This window comes from Bombina bombina, chromosome 4, assembly GCF_027579735.1.
Source record: "Bombina bombina isolate aBomBom1 chromosome 4, aBomBom1.pri, whole genome shotgun sequence".
Taxonomy (NCBI): domain Eukaryota; kingdom Metazoa; phylum Chordata; class Amphibia; order Anura; family Bombinatoridae; genus Bombina; species Bombina bombina.
Window position 1 is genome coordinate 762281451 of NC_069502.1, and position 20586 is coordinate 762302036.

Here is a 20586-nt window from a genome sequence, read left to right on the forward strand (position 1 = left end):
TATGGTATCTTCCAAATGGTAGCATCTGGGAACTACATGTCTCAGCATACAGTGCAGCTAGAGGACAAGCTTAAAGAGACACTAAATTATTTTTTTATTTATGCTTCAGAAAGTACTGCATTACAAAACATCTGCAATCAAAATAAATGTTTTAAAGCCATTTGATATCATATTTGTGTGTTTACTCGGTTTTTCCATTTTCTATCTCTTCTGCAGAGGAAAAATAGGGACAGATAATATAAGTGTGTGTGCAAACAAAGCTGTATTTTTCATCAGTGCTACATTGTACAATAAATACAAATTCTGTGTTCCAAATATTGGTTTACTTTGTATTTAAACAAAAATACCAATTTATCCATTCTATACATATATTTAAAGGATGTTTTTAAAATATCTTCTTTCAAAATACATGTTTTACAAAGTGTTTAAATTGGTAATTTAATTTAATTTGCATTGTTTTGCACTCTAAGGGTTGAGTTTATCTTTCTTCTTGGGGATATACTATATATGTATTTCTTTCATAAAGGTGGTGATAATCCATTACTCCTGTGAATTATACTCCTAACCACTAGGAGGAGGCAAATATCCCAAAACTCTAAGAGCCAGATTCTTCTGGGTGCCAAATTCTTCTTTCCTGGTGGATCAATCATTGGTCCATTGTTTTGGGAATATCCTCTGTCTGTCATCTAAATTGCACCATAATCTCCAGAAATTGAAGTATTTCATGTTGGGGTGCAGTCTGGGGGTCCCAGAGAGCACAGGGCATTTGGTTACTTCAGGCAGTGAAGTTGCCCATAAATATTCTGCAATTTGCAGGTCCTTTTATTTCTGTCTTTTCCTGAAAACGAGACTTATCTGCGTTTCCAGTCATCCAATGTCACAGCAATGGCTTACATCAATCATCATGGGGTAATTCACAGTTCCCTAGCTATGAAAGAAGTTTCTCGGGGGTAAGCATAAATCCACAATTTTCAAAGCTAAATTACATGAAAAGGGGGGAAAAAAGTATATTACAGTTGATTTACTATGCATAACTTAACATGTTTTATCAAAATCTCAAGATGTTTATTGTCCATTTAAGGATTATGTACTTTCTTTAAATGCTAATATGCTTACAAGTTTAATGATTTTTTTTCTAAACTATATTATTACAAAAACATAGCACTGTGGTATGCTAACATAAGTTATTTTGTATGTTACAGACTGAGTCAATTAATAGTTTCCAACAACAACATTTCTTCATTTAATTTCCCTGATGTGCAGTTCGGTGAGTTTGTTTTTTAAAGTACTATTAAATACAGTAGAATTGCATAATCAAGAAATGCAAAATAAAAAGACAAAGCAATAGAATTTCAAATGAGTAGTACATGTTTTTTGTGATAAATTTGAGTTTGTTCCATTTTCCTTCCCCTGTATCATGTGACAGCCATAAAACAATCACAAAATGCATATCCGTATATACTTTTGCACATGCTCAGCAAGAGCCGGTAGCTCCCAAATGGTTCATCTAAAATAACTGCACATTTTAATAATGGAAGTGAATTGGAAAGTTGTTTAAAATTGCATGCTCTATTGGAATCATAAAAGTTTAATTTTGACTTTAGTGTTCTTTTAACCCCTTAAGGACCAAGGACGTACAGGGTACGTCCTACAAAAATGTCAGTTAGTGACCAAGGACGTACCCTGTACGTCCTTAGGGGTTTCAAGCGGTGGAAGCGATCCTGATCGCTTCCAACCGCTTGCAAGGTGTTGCAGTGATGCCTCGGTATTGAGGCATCACTGTAATACCTTCTCTTAGACAACGATCATTTTTTTGGGGGGGGGAGGCGAAGGTGGGGAAATCTCTGATGTTGGGCAAGAATCTGGGAGGGGGAGAGGTAGGATATTGAGGGGGGCAGCTGCACTACAGAAAATATTTTATTTTAATAAAAATAAAAATAAAAAAAATACACAATTTTTGGGGGCAAACTGGGTACTGACAGACAGCTGCCAGTACCCAAGATGGCGGCAAATAGGTAGAGGGGGGATGGTTAGAGAGCTGTATGGGGGGGATCAGGGAGGTTGGGGGCTAAGAGGGGATCCAACATTGCAGAATCAATTGAAGTAAAAAAAAAAAATTAAAAATGTTTTTTATTTTAGTACTGGCAGACTTTCTGCCAGTGCTTAAGATGGCGGTGACAATTGTGTGGTGGGGGAGGGAAGAGAGCTGTTTGATGGGGTGTCATGGAGGGTTCAGGGTGTGGGATGTGTCAGGTGGGAGGCTGATCTCTACACTAAAGCTAAAATTAACCCTATAAGCTACCTAAATTAACCCCTTCACTGCTGGGCATAATACAAGTGTGGTGCGCAGCGGCATTTAGCGGCCTTATAATTACCAAAAAGCAACGCCAAAGCCATATATGTCTGCTATTTCTTAACAAAGAGGATCACAGAGAAGCTTTTACAACCATTTGTGCCATAATTGCACATGCTGTTTGTAAATAATTTTAGTGAGAAACCTAAAATGTTGAAAAATTTTAAGATTTTTTTTTATTTGATCGCATTTGGCGGTGAAATAGTGGCATGAAATATACCAATATGGGCCTAGATCAATACTTTGGGTTGTCTACTAAAGTAAAGCTAAAATTTACCCTATAAGCTCCCTACAAGCTCCCTAATTAACCCCTTCACTGCTGGGCATAATACACGTGTTGTGCGCAGCGGCATTTAGCGGCTTTCCAATTACCAAAAAGCAACGCCAAAGCCATATAAGTCTGCTACTTCTGAACAAAGGGGATCCCAGAGAAGCATTTACAACCATTTGTGCCATAATTGCACAAACTGTTTGTAAATAATTTCAATGAGAAACCTAAAGTTTGTGAAAAAGTGAACGATTTTTTTTTATTTGATCGCATTTGGCGGTGAAATGGTGGCTTGAAATATATTAAAATGGGCCTAGATCAATACTTTGGGTTGTCTACTAAAAAAATATATACATGTCAAGGGATATTCAGGGATTCCTGACAGATATCAGTGTTACAACGTAACTATCGCTAATTTTGAAAAAAAAAAAAGTGGTTTGGAAATAGCAAAGTGCTACTTTGTATAAGTTGCAAAAAAAGCAAAGAAGATGTAAACATTGGGTATTTCTAAACTCAGGACAAAATTTAGAAACTATTTAGCATGGGTGTTTTTTGGTGGTTGTAAATGTGTAACAGATTTTGGGGGTCAAAATTAGAAAAAGTGTTATTTTTCCATTTTTTTCTCATATTTTATAATATGGCAAGTGATTGGCTCACTGGCTGTGTCCTGCTCAGGAGCTGTGATTTATTGCGAGTACTAAACAAGGGACCTTAGTGTGCTCTAAAATATTAGAGAATTTTACTGTCTCATTAATATGGCACTTTATTGACCCTTGTGCAAACAATATGCAAGCTAATCCTGATTATCCTGCTATAGCATTACTATTGTATATGTAGCACAATGTATTTTTTGTTTCAGTTTATTAATATGTATTTACCAGTCATTCATGTAAAAAAAACAAAAAAGACCACCCAATCCATTTCCAAATTTTAAATAACTGGAAAACATTTGTGTCAACAAAGTTTTTTTTTCTTCTAATTTGCTTTTCTATTTTTTTTTTTTAGGACATACAAGTGTAATGCTCTCTAAATTAAATATTTTGTTTGTCAATGGCAATAACATATCACAGGTGAGTCCATTTTATATTTGTGTTATATATGTTTTTATTTTTGTATGACATGTTGGAAAGCATTAATGCATTTTATTGCATTTGTAGTGGTCTGTGATAAATGAGCTCAACAAACTAGAAAGTTTACAGTCTCTAAACTGCCAGAACAACCCATTGATGGAAAGTGCAAAAAACCCTGAAACTGTCCGGCAATTGATCATTGCAAAAATAGCAAAACTGAAAGTTTTAAACAGGATTGAGGTATGAAATTCTTTCTAAAAACTAAGGAACATTAACATTATGTATTCTGTATTCCATCCTTTTATTCATTTGCTGAAATGTTATATATGTTTTTATATATGATTTGTTGGTAATTGCAGGTCTTTACAGCTTAAAGGGACAGTCAACACCAGATTTTTTGTTGTTTAAAAAGAAAGATAATTCCTTTATTTCCAATTCCCCGGTTTTGCATAACCAACACTGTTATAGAAATACACTTTTTACCTCTGTGATTACCTTGTATCTAAGCCTCTGCAAACTGCCCCCTTATTTCAGTTATTTTGACAGACTTGCATTTTCAGTGCTCGCTCCAGGGTAACTTCACGTGCATGAGCTTAATGTTATCTATATGAAACACATGAACTAATGCCCTCTAGTGCTTTCAGATTAGAGGCAGTCTTCAAGGTTTAAGAAATTAGCATATGAACCTCCTAGGTTTAGCTTTCAACTAGAATGGCAAGAGAACAAAGCAAAATTGGTGATAAAAGTAAATTGGGAAGTTGTTTAAAATTACATTCCCTATTTAAATCATGAAGGTTTTTTTTGGACTTGACTGTCCCTTTAAAAATATTTTTTGTTTGATTACAAACATAAAAAACAGTCAATGTGTCATCCTTTTCTAAGGCCTTTATTAAGACATCCAATATAAACACCACATACCACCCAACCTACCCACACAAAAACCTTATTTGAAATATAAGACACACCCTCATAAGTTGATACAGTGCCAAATTACATAATAATGGCGTTATTAAAATTAACCCATCACGTATTGTTTATCACCACCATTTTCACCACATCTATAATCTTTGGTATCATAAAATCAATTATACTATATTTATTTCAGTCTTGCTCAGCTTATATGTTAGAAGTCATCCTTAGCTTGATAACTCAGTCTCAGAGCTTCTTATCCTTGGCTATTAAAGACAAACAATATGTGATTTGTTAATTTAAAAACATGTCTATGACATATTTTTGCACTAAATCCTCTTATCTATGGGGTGTGTCTTAGGTTTTAAATAAGTTTTCTTTCATAAGGTGGTGAGAGTCCACAAGCTATTACTCCTGGGATTTGACTACTGGCCACTAGGAGCAGACTAAGATTCCAAAAACTCCAAGAACGTTTGATATGCCAGTTTTTACCTTAACAGGAGGAAAGGGAAGTATTGAGGTGCTCCAGATTCTTTGTTGAGAGGAGTCCTCAAACCAATTTTAGGCCCATTTCCCCCTTCGGAGAGCTGCTACTTGGGAAAGAGGGGAGATCGGAGTATTGGGAAGTGACACAATGACACCCAGTGAGGAGTTAGTAACAAGCCTGCCACAGGTTTTGCAGTCTCATAGCCTCCTTCTGCTGGGTCGTCAATATACTACACATACAGATATTCTGCTGTTACGTTTACATTTTCAGCTATTCTGTAACACAGTAGAGCTCACAGACATAAGCTTCTAGCTCAGCTGTTATAGTTTTTGTACAGACTTTATCACAGGTTAATGTGTTTTGAGACACTATCGGCTAGATTACGAGTTGTGCGTTATGGTTAAAAAGAAGCGTTGGCCGGTCCAAGCGCTGCTTTTTAATGCCCGTTGGTATTACGAGCCTTGCAGGTACAGGTGTACCGCTCACTTTTTTGGCCAGACTCGGAAATACCGCTAATCCATTTACGTCAATTGCATATCCTATATTTTCAATGGGACTTGCATAGCGCCACTATAATAAATATATTAACCCCTAAACCGCCACACTCCCGCATCGCAAACACTAGTTAAATATTATTAACCCCTAATCTGCCATCCCTAACATCGCCAACACCTACCTACATTTATTAACCCCTAATCTGCCGCCCCCAACGTCACCGCCACTATAATAAAGTTATTAACCCCTAAACCTAAGTCTAACCCTAACCCCCCCAACTTAAATATAATTTAAATAAATCTAAATAAAATTACTACAATTTACTGAATAAATCCTATTTAAAACTAAATACTTACCGATAAAATAAACCCTAAGCTAGCTACAATATAACTAATAGTTACATTGTAGCTATTTTAGGGTTTATTTTTATTTTACAGGCAAGTTTGTATTTATTTTAACTAGGTACAATAGTTACTAAATAGTTATTAACTATTTAATAACTACCTAGTTAAAATAAAGACAAATTTCCCTGTGAAATAAAACCTAACCTAAGTTACAATTACACCTAACACTACACTATAATTAAATACATTAAATACAATTAATTACAATTAAAATTATCTAAAGTACGAAAAAAAACCAAACACTAAATTACAGAAAATAAATTTTTTTAAACTAATTACACCTACTCTAATCCCCCTAACAAAATAAAAAAGCCCCCCAAAATAAAAAAAAGCCCTACCCGACACTAAATTACAAATAGCCCTTAAAAGGGCCTTTTGCGGGGCATTGCCCCAAAGTAATCAGCTCTTTTACCTGTAAAAACCCAACCGGGCAGAAGTCTTCACCCAACCAGGCAGAAGTGGACCTCCAGACGGGCAGAAGTCTTTATCCAGACGGCATCTTCTATCTTCATCCATCCGGCGTGGAGCGGGTCCGTCTTCAAGACATCCGACGCAGAGCATCCTCTTCTTTCTTCGTCCGACGACTGAATGAAAGTTCCTTTAAATGACGTCATCCAAGATGGCGTCCCTTCAATTCTGATTGGCTGATAGAATTCTAAGGTAGAAAAAATCCTATTGGCTGATGCAATCAGCCAATATGATTGAACTGGCATTCTATTGGCTGATTGGAACAGCCAATAGAATGCCAGCTCAATCCTATTGGCTGATTGGAACAGCCATTAGAATGCCAGCTCAATCCTATTGGCTGATTGGATCAGCCAATAGGATTTTTTCTACCTTAATTCCGATTGGCTGAAGACTTCTGCCCGTCTGGAGGTCCACTTCTGCCCGGTTGGGTGAAGACGTCTCACGGTAGGGTGATCTTCAAGGGGTTAGTGTTAGTTTTTTTTAAGGGGGGATTGGGTGGGTTTTAGAGTAGGGTTGGTTGCGTGGGTGGTGGGTTTTAATGTTGGGGGGGATTTGTACTTTTTTTTTTTACAGGTAAAAGAGCTGATTACTTTGGGGCAATGCCCCGCAAAAGGCCCTTTTAAGGGCTATTTGTAATTTAGTGTAGGGTAGGGCTTTTTTATTTTGGGGGCTTTTTTATGTTGTTAGGGGGATTAGATTAGGTGTAATTAGTTTAAAAATCTTGTAATTATTTTATTATTTTCTGTAATTTTGTGGGGTTATTTCATACTTTAGATAATTGTATTTAATTGTAATTAATTGTATTTAATTTAATTAATTTAATTATAGTGTAGTGTTAGGTGTAGTTGTAACTTAAATAAAAAGAGAGAAGCGCTCAACCTGAGAATGAACAATAGCATAATAGCTTGTTCTATGGCTAGTCACCACCCAAGAAGCAGCCTCTTTTTGCTCAAATGTGCCTTTCACAGAGAAAAACTTTCCTGAAGCATATCAGTCTGATCCTGACTTCACAGTACAGTGCAGCCCCAAAATACCAGGCAATCCTTCTCTGAACGAGAGAAACAGCAAAACCCCAGACGTACGTTTCGGCCTATTGTGGGCCTCATCAGTGAGGTGCAGCCATATCCCTCTAGGCACACTGAGCAACGGGTCCATGTCTGGATTCCCGCATCACACTTAGGGAGACTTCCCTAGGTTTCATAATTTGCATAAATAAAAAGAGAGAAGCGCTCAACCTGAGAACGAACAATAGCATAATAGCTTGTTCTATGGCTAGTCACCACCCAAGAAACAGCCTCTTTTTGCTCAAATGTGCCTTTCACAGAGAAAAACTTTCCTGAAGCATATCAGTCTGATCCTGACTTCACAGTACAGTCCAGCCCCGAAATACCAGGCAATCCTTCTCTGAACGAGAGAAACAGCAAAACCCCAGACGTACGTTTCGGCCTATTGTGGGCCTCGTCAGTGAGGTGCAGCCATATCCCTCTAGGCACACTGAGCAACGGGTCCACGTCTGGATTCCCGCATCACACTTAGGGAGACTTCCCTAGGTGTCATAATTTGCATAAATAAAAAGAGAGAAGCGCTCAACCTGAGAACGAACAATAGCATAATAGCTTGTTCTATGGCTAGTCACCACCTAAGAAGCAGCCTCTTTTTGCTCAAATGTGCCTTTCACAGAGAAAAGCTTTCCTGAAGCATATCAGTCTGATCCTGCTTGCTATTGTTCGTTCCCAGGTTGAGCGCTTCTCTCTTTTTATTTATGTAGTTGTAACTTAGGTTAGGTTTTATTTTACAGGTAAATTTGTCTTTATTTTAACTAAGTAGTTATTAAATAGTTAATAACTATTTAATAACTATTGTACCTAGTTAAAATAAATACAAAGTTGCCTGTAAAATAAAAATAAACCCTAAGCTAGATACAATGTAACTATTAGTTATATTGTAGCTAGTTTAGGGTTTATTTTATAGGTAAGTATTTAGTTTTAAATAGGAATTATTTAGTTAATTGTAGTAATTTTATTTAGATTTATTGTAATTATATTTAAGTTAGGGGGGGTTAGGGTTAGACTTAGGTTTAGGGGTTAATAACTTTAGTATAGTGGTGGCGACGTTGTGGGCGGCAGATTAGGGGTTAATAAATGTAGTTAGGTTGCGGCGACATTGGGGCGGCAGATTAGGGGTTAATAAATATAATGTAGGTGTCGGCGATGTTGGGGTCAGCAGATTAGGGGTTCATAAGTATAATGTAGGTATAATGTAGGTGGCGGCAGTGTCTGGAGCGGTAGATTAGGGGTTAATAATATAATGCAGGTGTATGCGATGTCGGGGGTGGCAGATTAGGGGTTAATAAGTGTAATATTAGGGGTGTTTAGACTCGGGTTTATGTTAGGGTGTTAGGTGTAGACATAAAATGTGTTTCCCCATAGGAATCAATGGGGCTGTGTTAGGAGCTTTATGCTGCTTTTTTTGCAGGTGTTAGGTTTTTTTCAGCCGGCTCTCCCCGATTGATCCCTAGGGGGAAATCATGCACGAGCACGTTTTAGCAGCTCACCGCTAATGTAAGCAGCGCTGGTATTGAGGTGAGATGGGGAGCAAAATTTTGCTCTTCGCTCACTTTTTTGCGGTTAACGCCGGGTTTGTAAAAACTTGTAATACCAGCGTTGTCTGCAAGTGAGCGGTGAGCATAAACTGCTTGTTAGCACCGCACAGCTTCTAACGCAAAACTCGTAATCTAGGTGTATGTGATTTTATTACTTTCTCAGGTTGCTAAATCTTGGATGTGCTTAAAGGTATTTCCAATTTAAGGGTTACTGCTTTAAATTTTATCTCAGAGACGGCTTTAAGCATTTCCCCTTTTTTGGTCTTTGCGGTTAACACTTTTCATTATCTGAGAGCGTGGCAGATTATTTTCTCTGGAGCCGAGAGCGTTAATATTTTCTTTTCCTGCTATTAAAACAGCATTTCTGTGTGCTCTTTTCCTCAGCTTCACACTGCTGGCTGCCTTTATTCTCACTAGACTCTGAGCATTATGTAAGGAAGGGGGTAAGATTCTCTATACCTGGAGCAAGGGGGGCCTTTATAATAGATTTTTTTTTATTATTAATGATTTCTAAATTGGTTAACATATCTCTCTTAGGTCTGTCTTTACTATATTTTGTTGCAATTTATGTTGCCTCATGTCTATGGTAGTATTGTACTTTATTTTCCCCAGTACATGGCATTGCTGCATTACTGTACTTTATATCAAGGTTATATTTAATGCCTCAAGTACCCTATTGATGTAGTAGCTACGTCCTCCACTTCTCTGCAAATTGTAACAACATTTTTACAGTTAACAATGTTAGAACACAAGTGCAGAGCAACAGAACAACATCTTCCAAGTGTAAGAAAAGGCAGACAGTGCCTAGTTAGACTGGAATGGAGTTTTAGAAACTAAAATATAATAAAGCCGGCACTAGGCTTTTCCCATCCCTTTATTTATCTTGCAGTTATCCATCTTGATATCTCATATGACCTATAAAATATATATTGAGGATACTCAACTTCTAAATCCTCATATTTGTCCAAATAGACCTACAAAACTCTGTTAAATAGAACTGTATTACATATAATCATCTCTGGGACTTTTCTTTCTAAGTGATGAGAGTCCACAAAAATCCTTACTTGTAGGGATTTATCTCCTGGCCACCTGCAGGAGGCAAAGACACCCTACACTAGAGCTTTAAGTATCCTTCTTACTTCCCTTTCCCTCCCCAGTAGTTCTTTGCCTTGCCAAGAAGAAGGTAATGATTGAGGTGTTCAGGATGTATTGAAGAATTACAGGTATATTAATCCCAAATGTTCCCTCAATGTATAGTTCCTGTAAGAGAGATACATGGTAGTGGCTGTGCAATGTAAATCTCCTCTATGGAGTTGTGGTCACAAGCCTGCAGCTGGTGTCCCTGAGATAGTTCCTTCAGCTTCTTACCATGAATATGTACTCCCTCAGTATATCCTCTACTGTTAGTTACAGTACAGGATGGACTTTCTGCTGTATCCTTAGGAATATGGGTAAGAACAGTGGAGGAGACATTTGCTGCATAAGTACCTGCATGTCTCACACAGCACACAGGCTACAAAGGGTACAGTTACTACTTAGACAGACATCAAGTTTTATGTCACACTTACAGCACTATTAAAGGGTACAGTTACTACATAGTCACTGCAACTAAGCACACTATATGACAGTTTTATCACACAGCTGCAGTATTGTTCCTCAACAGATTTCTTTCCTAAGATATGGTGAGTCCATGGCTTGAGTAATTACTGTTGGGGATATCACTCCTGGCCAGCAGGAGGAGGCAAAGAGCACCACAGTTAAACTGCTAAGTATCACTCCCTTACCCACAACCCCCAGTCATTCTCTTTGCCTTCGGTGCATGGAGGAGGTAAAGTTTAGGTGTCTGAAGAAAAATTTAGATTTCATCTACAAGCAAGTTTTGGGGTATAGCCGTATTCCACGTCATTGCTTGTAGCCGGTTAGTGGTGGCTTTAAAGCAGTTAGGAACTTGTAAAGAGGTACTTACTGCGTTTTCCTAACAATTGCTGCCCTAGTTTAGAAAACCAGAGTTGGCTACTCTGTTCTATTTTTTTCAAAGGTCTCTGTGAAGAACTGTGTCTTCTCATACCTTGTAACTGTCTACATGCCGGACAACGGAGCAGGTAAGTGCTTTTTTTTCCAGTTGGGGAGACCATGCACTTAACAAATTAAAAGACACTGCTTTTTTATTGGGACATAGATCATCCTGTTGTATGGGTTACACTGGGGCATGAAGCAGGCACTGTAGCATGTGTGAGACTAACATTTAAACTCTTTTTAACAGAAAGGGTAAAATGTTTTTATTAGGCTTTATTTTCTGACACATATTTACTTGATAAAACAATTCAAGTTTAAACTGAAAGTAAGGCTGATTTTTTTTTATTTCAGCAGCTTATTCATTTCCCCTTTTCTTTAAAATAAAGTGATGCAACATTTTGAACTGTCCGTTTTGAAAAAACGGTTATTTCTGGTACTCGGTGTACCTGGAAGCTATTTTTAGTGCCTCTCTATGTCGCAGCAGTAATTTGAGCTTGACAGTTGCGGTCACTTTACTTCATAACTTTTCTGAGGAAAAAGTTGTTTTTCTCCATTTCTGTGTGATCCGGTCTTAATTGGTAGCAGTAAGGCACCTCAGTAATTGAGTTAATTTGAGGTGTATTAAATGTTTTTTCTTAACTTTTCTCACATAATTTTAGCTGGGGATCGATCCTAATTTGGGATACAATTTAAAGTGGATTTTTCCTTAGCTTATTTCTCTTGTTAAGTGTATCCAGTCCACGGATCATCCATTACTTGTGGGATATTCTCCTTCCCAACAGGAAGTTGCAAGAGGATCACCCACAGCAGAGCTGCTATATAGCTCCTCCCGTAACTGTCATATCCAGTCATTCTTTTGCAAGCCTCAACCAAGATGGAGGTCGTAAGAGGAGTGTGGTGTTTTATACTTAGTTTATTCTTCAATCAATCATCCAAATCTAATTTCTCTGAGACTGACTGCATGGAGATTGAACGCTTGATTCTATCAAAGCGTGGCTTCTCCGAGTCAGTCATTGATACTTTAATACAGGCACGAAAGCCTGTTACCAGGAAAATCTACCACAAGATATGGATTAAATATCTTTATTGGTGTGAATCCAAGAATTACTCATGGAGTAAGGTTAGGATTCCTAGAATATTGTCTTTTCTCCAAGAGGGCTTGGACAAAGGATTATCAGGACAGAGGAGAGGTCAAAAAGCTTCGGCAACCTCTCTTTCCTTTTGGCTTCGGAGCGTAAAACGCCTAGCCTATGAGACTGCTGGACAGCAGCCCCCTGAAAGGATTACAGCTCATTCTACTAGAGCTGTGGCTTCCACCTGGGCCTTCAAAAATGAGGCCTCTGTTGAACAGATTTGCAAGGCTGCGACTTGGTCTTCGCTTCACACTTTTTCAAAATTTTACAAATTTGATACTTTTGCTTCTTCGGAGGCTGTGTTTGGGAGAAAGGTTCTTCAGGCAGTGGTTCCTTCCGCTTAATCCTGCCTTGTCCCTCCCATCATCCGTGTACTTTAGCTTTGGTATTGGTATCCCACAAGTAATGGATGATCCGTGGACTGGATACACTTAACAAGAGAAAACATAATTTATGCTTACCTGATAAATTTATTTATCTTGTAGTGTATACAGTCCACGGCCCGCCCTGTCCTTTTAAGACAGGTCTAAATTTTAATTAAACTACAGTCACCACTGCACCCTATGGTTTCTCCTTTCTCTGTTTGTTTTCGGTCGAATGACTGGATATGACAGTTAGGGGAGGAGCTATATAGCAGCTCTGCTGTGGGTGATCCTCTTGCAACTTCCTGTTGGGAAGGAGAATATCCCACAAGTAATGGATGATCCGTGGACTGGATACACTACAAGAGAAATAAATTTATCAGGTAAGCATAAATTATGTTTTTAATTAAATATTAAAATATTTTAAACTTATCTGTACAAGTTTATTTACTGTTTCACTGTTTGCCTGCTCTCATGAATTCATGCTTATTATGTTTAGATGCACAAATTGCAGCTCCTATGCAATTTTGTTCTTCATGTGTCAAGAAAACCTTGCAAAATAAAGGTAAAAATTTTGAGCCTAATGTCTCTCAGGATGATGCTGTTAAAATAATACCTCAGCTTTCTCCTACTACGTCCCAAGCCTCAATGGCGTCACATGCAGTGTCCTGCTGTTCCTCTATAACTTCTAGTGGAGTTTTTTTAAAAGCAGAAATATCTACCCAGGTATCTTCAGCGGCATTAGCTGCCATTCCCAGATTACAGGGAAAATTCAAGAGGAAATCTAGAAATTCAGAAAGTAAGGTGCCTGTCCTCAGTTCTGCTTCTCAAGTTGCCCTTTCTCATAAGTCTGATGAGGAAGATACATCGGGACTTTCTGAGGGTGAAATCTCAGATTCGGACAGTTTAATTCCTTCTTCTGAGACTGAGGTGGTATCCTTCAGATTTAAGCTTGAACACCTTTGTGTATTGTTAAAGGAGGTTTTAGCTTCTTTAGATGACTCACTCCGATACCCCTGTCATTGTCACTCCTAAGAAATCTAGTAAACTTAATAGTTTCTTTGATGAACCTTCCACTTCTGAGGTTTTTCCTGTGCCGGACTGTGCTAGGGAGATTATCTCACAGGAATGGTAGAAACTAGGGGTGTCTTTTTCCCAATCTCCCATTTTTAAGAAAATGTTTTCTGTCGAGGACTCTATTAAAGACCCTTGGTATACTGTACCCAAAGTTGAAGGGGCCATTTCCACTCTGGCTAAGATAACCACGTTTCCTATTGAGGATAGCTGCTCTTTTAAGGATCCGATGGACAAGAAGCTGGAGGCCTATTTGAAAAAGATTTATGTTCATCAAGGTCTCCAATGGCAACCTGCGGTGTGTATTGCCACCGTGACTAGTGCGGCATCTTATTGGTTCGACCACTTGTCTGATTCTCTTCAAGTAGAGACTTCCTTGGATGAAATTCAAGATAGGATTAAAGCTCTTAAATTGGCCAATTCCTTTTTTGCAAATGCCATTTTTCAGGTTGTTAGACTAGGAGCTAAAACTTCTAGTTTCGCTGTCCTAGCCCGCAGGGCATTATGGTTGAAATCCTGGTCTGCGGACGTTTCCTCTAAAGTCAAGCTTCTGGTGATTCCTTACAAGGGCAATACCTTGTTTGGACCCGGTTTGGGAGAAATTATCTCTATTATGGGTGGAAAAGGTTCTTTTCTACCTCAAGATAAGAAGAATAGGCCTAAAGGACATCAGAGTAATTTTCGTTCCTTTCATAATTTCAGAGGAAAGACTTCCCCTTCTTCTTCTAAGCAGGAACAAGCCAAGTCTTCTTGGAAACCCGATCAGTCTTGGAACAAAGGGAAACAATAAAAGAAACATGCAACTGATTCCAAATCTGCATGAAGGGTTTGCCCCCGAACCGGGATCGGATCAGGTGGGGGGCAGACTTTCTCAGTTCTCTCAAGCCTGGATACGAGATGTCCCAGATCCCTGGACTGTGGACATAGTATCCCAGGGTTACAAATTGGAATTCAAGACTTTTCCTGCCAGAGGCAGATTCCTTCTCTTAAGATTATCTGCAGACCAGATAAAGAGAGAGACGTTCTTGAAATGTATACAACATCTTTTCCAGTGCAAGAACAGGGTCTCGGGTTCTACTCCAATCTATTTGTGGTTCCCAAAAAAGAGGGAACTTTCCGTCCCAATCTAGACTTGAAGTGTCTAAATAAGTTTCTCAAAGTTCCATCCTTCAAGATGGAGACTATACGCTCCATTCTTCCTTTAGTACAAGAGGATCAGTTCATGACAACCATAGACCTAAAGGATGTGTATCTTCATGTTCCTATTCACAGGGACTATCACAGATTCCTGAGATTTGCCTTTCTGGACAAACATTTCCAGTTCGTGGCCCTTCCATTTGGTCTAGCCACGGCTCCCAGAATTTTTTTCAAAGGTTCTGGGGGCTCTTTTGGTAGTGATCCTTTCTTGTGGAATTGCTGTGGCACCCTACCTGGACGACATATTGGTTCAGGCGCCATCTTTTCAACAAGCAAAATCTCACACACAGATATTGTTGTGTTTTCTTTGTTCCCACGGATGGAATGGGAATCTGGAAAATGCTCCCTTTCCCCTGCTACAAGAGTAGTGTTCTTAGGGACCATAATAGATTCTCTATTGATGAAGATTTTTCTGACAGAGGTCAGGAAAAACAAAATCATTTCCTCTTGCCTCTCTCTTCAGGCTTCTGCTCATCCTTCAGTGGCTCAATGTATGGAGGTATACAGTCTGATGGTGGCTTCCATGGACATCATTCCTTTTGCTTGATTCCATTTGAGAGCTCTCCAGTTGTGCATGCTCCGACAATGGAATGGAGACCATGCGGATCTATCTCACAGAATAGAGTTAGATCAGTCATCAAGGGATTCTCTCCCGTGGTGGATTTCTCAGAAACATCTGTCTCAGGGCACATGCTTTCAGAGACCTTCCTGGGGACGCCAGCCTGCTGGCCTGGGGAGCAGTCTGAAACTCGTTAAAAGCTCATAGCCTTTGGACTCAGGAGGAGTCTGCTCTTCCCATCAACATCTTGGTGTTGAGGGCGATTTACAATTTACTCTATTGGCTTGGCCTCAGTTGTCCTAAGCCCAGTTTATCAGGTTCCAGTCAGACAACATAACCTCTGTGGCTTACATCAATCACCAGGGAGGAACTAGCGTTCCTTAGCCATGAAGGAAGTTACTTGGATTCTTCAGTGGGCAGAGACCCACAATTGCTGTCTATCTGCCATCCACATTCCAGGAGTAGACAACTGGGAAGCGGATTTTCTGAGCAGACAGACTTTTCATCCCGGGGAGTGGGAACTCCATCCAGAGGTGTTTTCCAGCTTAGTCCTCAAATGGGGGGTGCCGGAGTTAGATCTGATGGCATCCTGTCAGAGCTCCAAGGTACGGTTCAAGGTCAAGAGATCCGCAGGCCGTTCTGATAGATGCTCTGGTGGTTCCTTTGGTTTTCAGGTTGACATACCTGTTTCCTCCGTTTGCTCTCCTTCCACAAATCATTGCTCATATCAAACAGGAGAGGGGGTTGGTGATTCTAATAGCCCCTGCGTGGCCTCGCAGGATCTGGTTTGCAGACCTAGTGGAGATGTCATCTCTCCAACCTTGGAAACTACCTGTGAGGAAAGACCATGATTCAGGCTCGCAAGCCTGTTACTAGAAAGATTTACTATAAGATATGGCGTAAATATCATTAATGGTGTGAATCCAAGGGCTACTCTTGGAGTAGGATTAGAATTCCTAGAATTTTATCTTTTCTTCAGGAAGGCCTGGAGAAGGGATTCTCAGTCAGTACCCTGAAGGGTCAGATTTCTGCTTTATCTGTTTTACTACATAAACGTTTGGCGGATGTGCCAAATGTGCAATCTTTTTGTCAGGCGCCTTAATCTTGTTCTTAAAGTTTTACAACTGGCTCAGTTTGAGCCGTTGCATTCCATAGACTTATTAAGTTGTTATCTTGGAAGGTTTTGTTTCTTGTTGCTATCTCTTCTGCTCGAAGATTCTCAGAACTCTCAGCTCTGCAGTGTGATTCCCCTTATCTTATTTTTCATGCCGATAAGGCGGTTCTTCGTACTAAGTTAGGTTTCCTTCTTAAGGTTGTTTCTAATAGAAATATCAATCAGGAAATTGTTGTTACCTCTCTGTGTCCTAATCCTTCTTCTTTCCAAGAACGTTTGTTACACAATTTGGATGTTGTACGTGCTTTTAAATTCTACTTACAGGCGACTAAGGATTTTCGCCAGTCCTCTGCCCTCTTTGTCTGTTTCTCTGGGAAACGTAAAGGTCAAAAAGCTTCTGCTACTACTCTTTCTTTTTGGTTGCGAAGTATAATTCGTTTGGCTTATGATACTGCTGGACAGCAGCCTTCTGAGAGAATTACGGCTCATTCCACAAGAGCTGTTGCCTCTTCTTGGGCTTTCAAAAATGAAGCTTCTGTGGAACAAATTTGCAAGGCTGCAACTTGGTCTTCTCTACATGCTTTTTCAAAATTTTACAAATTTTATACTTTTGCCTCGGCTGAGGCTTCTTTTTGGAGAAAGGTTCTTCAAGCGGTGGTGCCTTCTGTTTAGGACTGCCTGTCTTGTCCCTCCCTAATTATCCATGTCCTCTAGCTTGGGTATTGGTTCCCAACAGTAATTACTCAAAGCCGCGGACTCACCATATCTTAGGAAAGAGAAACAAAATTTATGTTACCTGATAAATTTATTTATTTTTGAATATGGTGAGTCCACGGCCCCACCCTTTTTAACTATAACCTCAGGCACCTCTACACCTTGTGTTACTCCTTTTTCAACATTTCCCTTCGGTCGAATGACTGGGGGTTGTGGGTAAGGGAGTGATACATAACAGTTTAACGGTGGTGCTCTTTTCCTCCTCCTGCTGGCCAGGAGTGATATTCCCAACAGTAATTACTCAAGCCGTGGACTCACCATATCTGGAAATAAATACATTTATCAGGTAAGCATACATTTTGTTTTGTTTTTTATAAATTGGTGTCTTGCCTTATCATTCCTGATTTGTGTTTAATATTGTACTGTTTTCCTAGTTCTCTCTGAGTATCTTTTCAGGATCATAAAATTTCTACTGTCTGTCTAGACATAGTTTGTTGCATGACTATTAAGAACAACCACAAGATGGAATAGGGGGGTATACAGTGAGACTAAACCTTTTTGGACTTCTGTGTTGGGTAACATTTATTCTGAAGGGCTGAAGACACACATAATTTTACAAGTGCCTTTGGGAACCCATGTGAGTCAATAAGTGGTTCAGACATTTTGTTTTTCTCAAAGTTGTAATAGCCTACTAGTAATGACCAGGTTCAATAAATAGATTTTTAGTAAGTTAAAATGTTTTTTAACCTTTTCCACAGTATTTATACCTTCAATATAGTTCTATATATAGTTCTGTAATCATTGCTATTTTGCTTTTTTTTTCTTCTTAGTTTGGTTAAAAAATACAAGTATTTTACTTATTGCTTGCAGATTCTTGCACAGGAAAGAAAGGGAGCTGAACTTGACTACAGAAAAATGTTTGGAAATGATTGGCTAAAAGCAGGTGGAAGTCAGAATCCAGATTTAAATAAGCCCAATGTAGAGTTTCTCACAGCTCATCCAAGGTACCTTGAACTTATAAAAAGTAAGTAAAAGTAAACCGTTTTTATTTTTAAATTTATTATATAAAAATAATTTCTTTATACAGTATTAATATTATGTTCATAATCAAGGTCAATTCTATAAAGCATGACAAACATTAAAATTCTCTTTGCCGAGGGCCAATTAAAGTGCATATTTATGGATAAAACATCTGTTTTATTAATTGAGCACTGTATCCTTTAAGTACAGATGCTAGCTCCCCTCTAGCCAATACACAGTTACTCCATTAGATGCCCTTGCTGCACTCTGGGATGATGGAACCCACAGCAGACCTTGATAGGGTTTCTGCTGATTCTGGCAAGTGAATGCTGGAACATCCTGACCTGAGGTACCCTCAGCCTCCTCTAAAGACCATGTTAATTAATTGCTTTGTAACCATGGGCCACAGGTTCTCCCTATATATCTCATGTATTGTGATTGCTTACATACATAGGAAGAGGTTGGGTCATGTTCAGAGCTGCGCCTTACAGCCTACCTTAGCTTATGCACACATTCACCACGCTAAAGCAACCTGAATTATAACTTGTACTAGAGTTTACCTTGTGAGTGTACCTTGAGTTTTCTTGTCATATGTTAATAGTGATTCTGAAACACATGCCAGCGTATAGGACTTTATTGTAATAACAGAGCTATGCAGATACTCTGTTAACAGCTCCAGCCATTCTCATCCAACTCTGCTTTCATCTAAAAGGGTTCCAAAAGCAGCACTGTAGACAAGCAAGCTGTATGTATATCTATAAGAGACCATTCTATCACATACTGCATCTAATCAGGTTAAGAATCTAGCGAGTAAACCCTGCACCACACCATTAGCATCAGCATTAGAATAGCTTTATTGCATTCAACCTCACTGTTTCAGTTTTGTATTATGGATATCTGATGCACTGTTTTGAAATGTCAGTGATGTTGTCATAAAATCAGTTTAACTATTCAGTATTAAAATTTCACAACATAAAAAGGTCTTCTCATCACTACTAAATTAAAAAAAATATATATAATGTTAATAGGTTTTCATGCAGTCACAAAAATGCATGGAAAATCCTGGTTTCAGTATCCATTTAAAGGGACACTGAACCCAACTTTTTTCTTTTGTGATTCAGATAGAGCATGCAATTTTAAGCCACTTTCTAATTTACTCCTTTTATCAGTTTTTCTTCGTTCTCTTGTTATCTTTATTTGAAAAAGAAGGCATCTAAGCTAAGGAGCCAGACAATTTTTGGTTGAGTACCCTGGACAGCACTTGTTTATTGGTGGGTGAATTTATCCACCAATCAGCAAGAATTACCCAGGTTGTTCACCAAAAATGGGCCGGCATCTAAACTTACATTCTTGCTTTTCACATAAAGATACAAAGAGAATGAATAAAATTTGATAATAGGAGTAAATTAGAAAGTTGCTTAAAATTGCATGCTCTATCTGAATCATGAAAGAAAAAAGTTGGGTTCAGTGTCCCTTTAATGGAAATTCAAAACCTTCAAATCTGAGCTCCTACCCCAAGATGCCACATGAAAGCACAACTGAACAAGGGATTTTTGTCAAATCCTTTACTTTGAGTTTCAGTATATTTTGACAGTTGTATTAATATTAAAGGCACAGTGTACTGTAAAATGTTCTACCCTTTAATTTGATCCAAATTATCGGTTTAACCTGCTGCAGCAAATCAAATTGTTTACAAATAGCTAAGCTATTTTACCTTTATTTTGGTATTTGAAATTGTTGATTTTGTCTATTGTATCCCCACCTTTACGTATTAGCTATATACATGTAAACATAGCAAGCAGAATAAATTACACTTCCAGTGGAGTGTAGGAGATATAAGTAATAAAATGTTCATTTTCAATTGTTCTCTCTTATTATTAGGTTTTGGTATGCAAACAAAGATAAGATAATGAAGCTTGTGTGTGTATAGAAAGAAATAAAATAGAGATGATTTCCCTGTAAACTCAACCCATTTAGGGCCAGATTACAAGTGGAGCAGTATTTAACGCTCCTGCTCAAGTAAGGTTTTTACACTTGCTAACTCATATTACAAGTTGAAAGTAAAACGTTTTCTCTCGTACTCTAACCTGATGCACGTAAAAAGCTGAATATTGTGCGTGCGTTAATGTATTCCCCCATAGAAGCCATTGAAGCACAAAAGTTGGGAAAAACTAACAATCTACTTGTGCACAAAGAAGGCAGAACATGATGTAATTTGAGATATCATCACAGAAAATGCAGCATGTCTGCAGAAAGAATGGAACACTTGCAAAAACTATTGATTTATTTTATCAGTGTTGCTCCACATCAGTCTGTTTTTTTCAAACAGCGCTGTGCTATG

At 38.5% G+C, this 20586-nt stretch overlaps 1 protein-coding gene across 4 annotated transcripts in view; it reads left to right on the forward strand.

Moving 5' to 3' along the window:
- The window catches only part of TBCE (tubulin folding cofactor E), a 143651-nt gene that overhangs the window by 92103 nt on the left and 30962 nt on the right, over positions 1-20586 (forward strand). For all 4 annotated transcript variants that reach the window (XR_008402069.1, XR_008402070.1, XM_053711076.1 and 1 more), the window contains exons 10-13: positions 1203-1267; positions 3627-3691; positions 3779-3931; positions 18096-18249. Coding sequence is in view for 2 of the 4 variants with exons in the window: in XM_053711076.1 (XP_053567051.1) it covers positions 1203-1267; positions 3627-3691; positions 3779-3931; positions 18096-18249 (437 nt within the window). In the remaining 2 variants the exon portion in view is untranslated. The remainder of the gene's footprint in view (positions 1-1202; positions 1268-3626; positions 3692-3778; positions 3932-18095; positions 18250-20586) is intronic.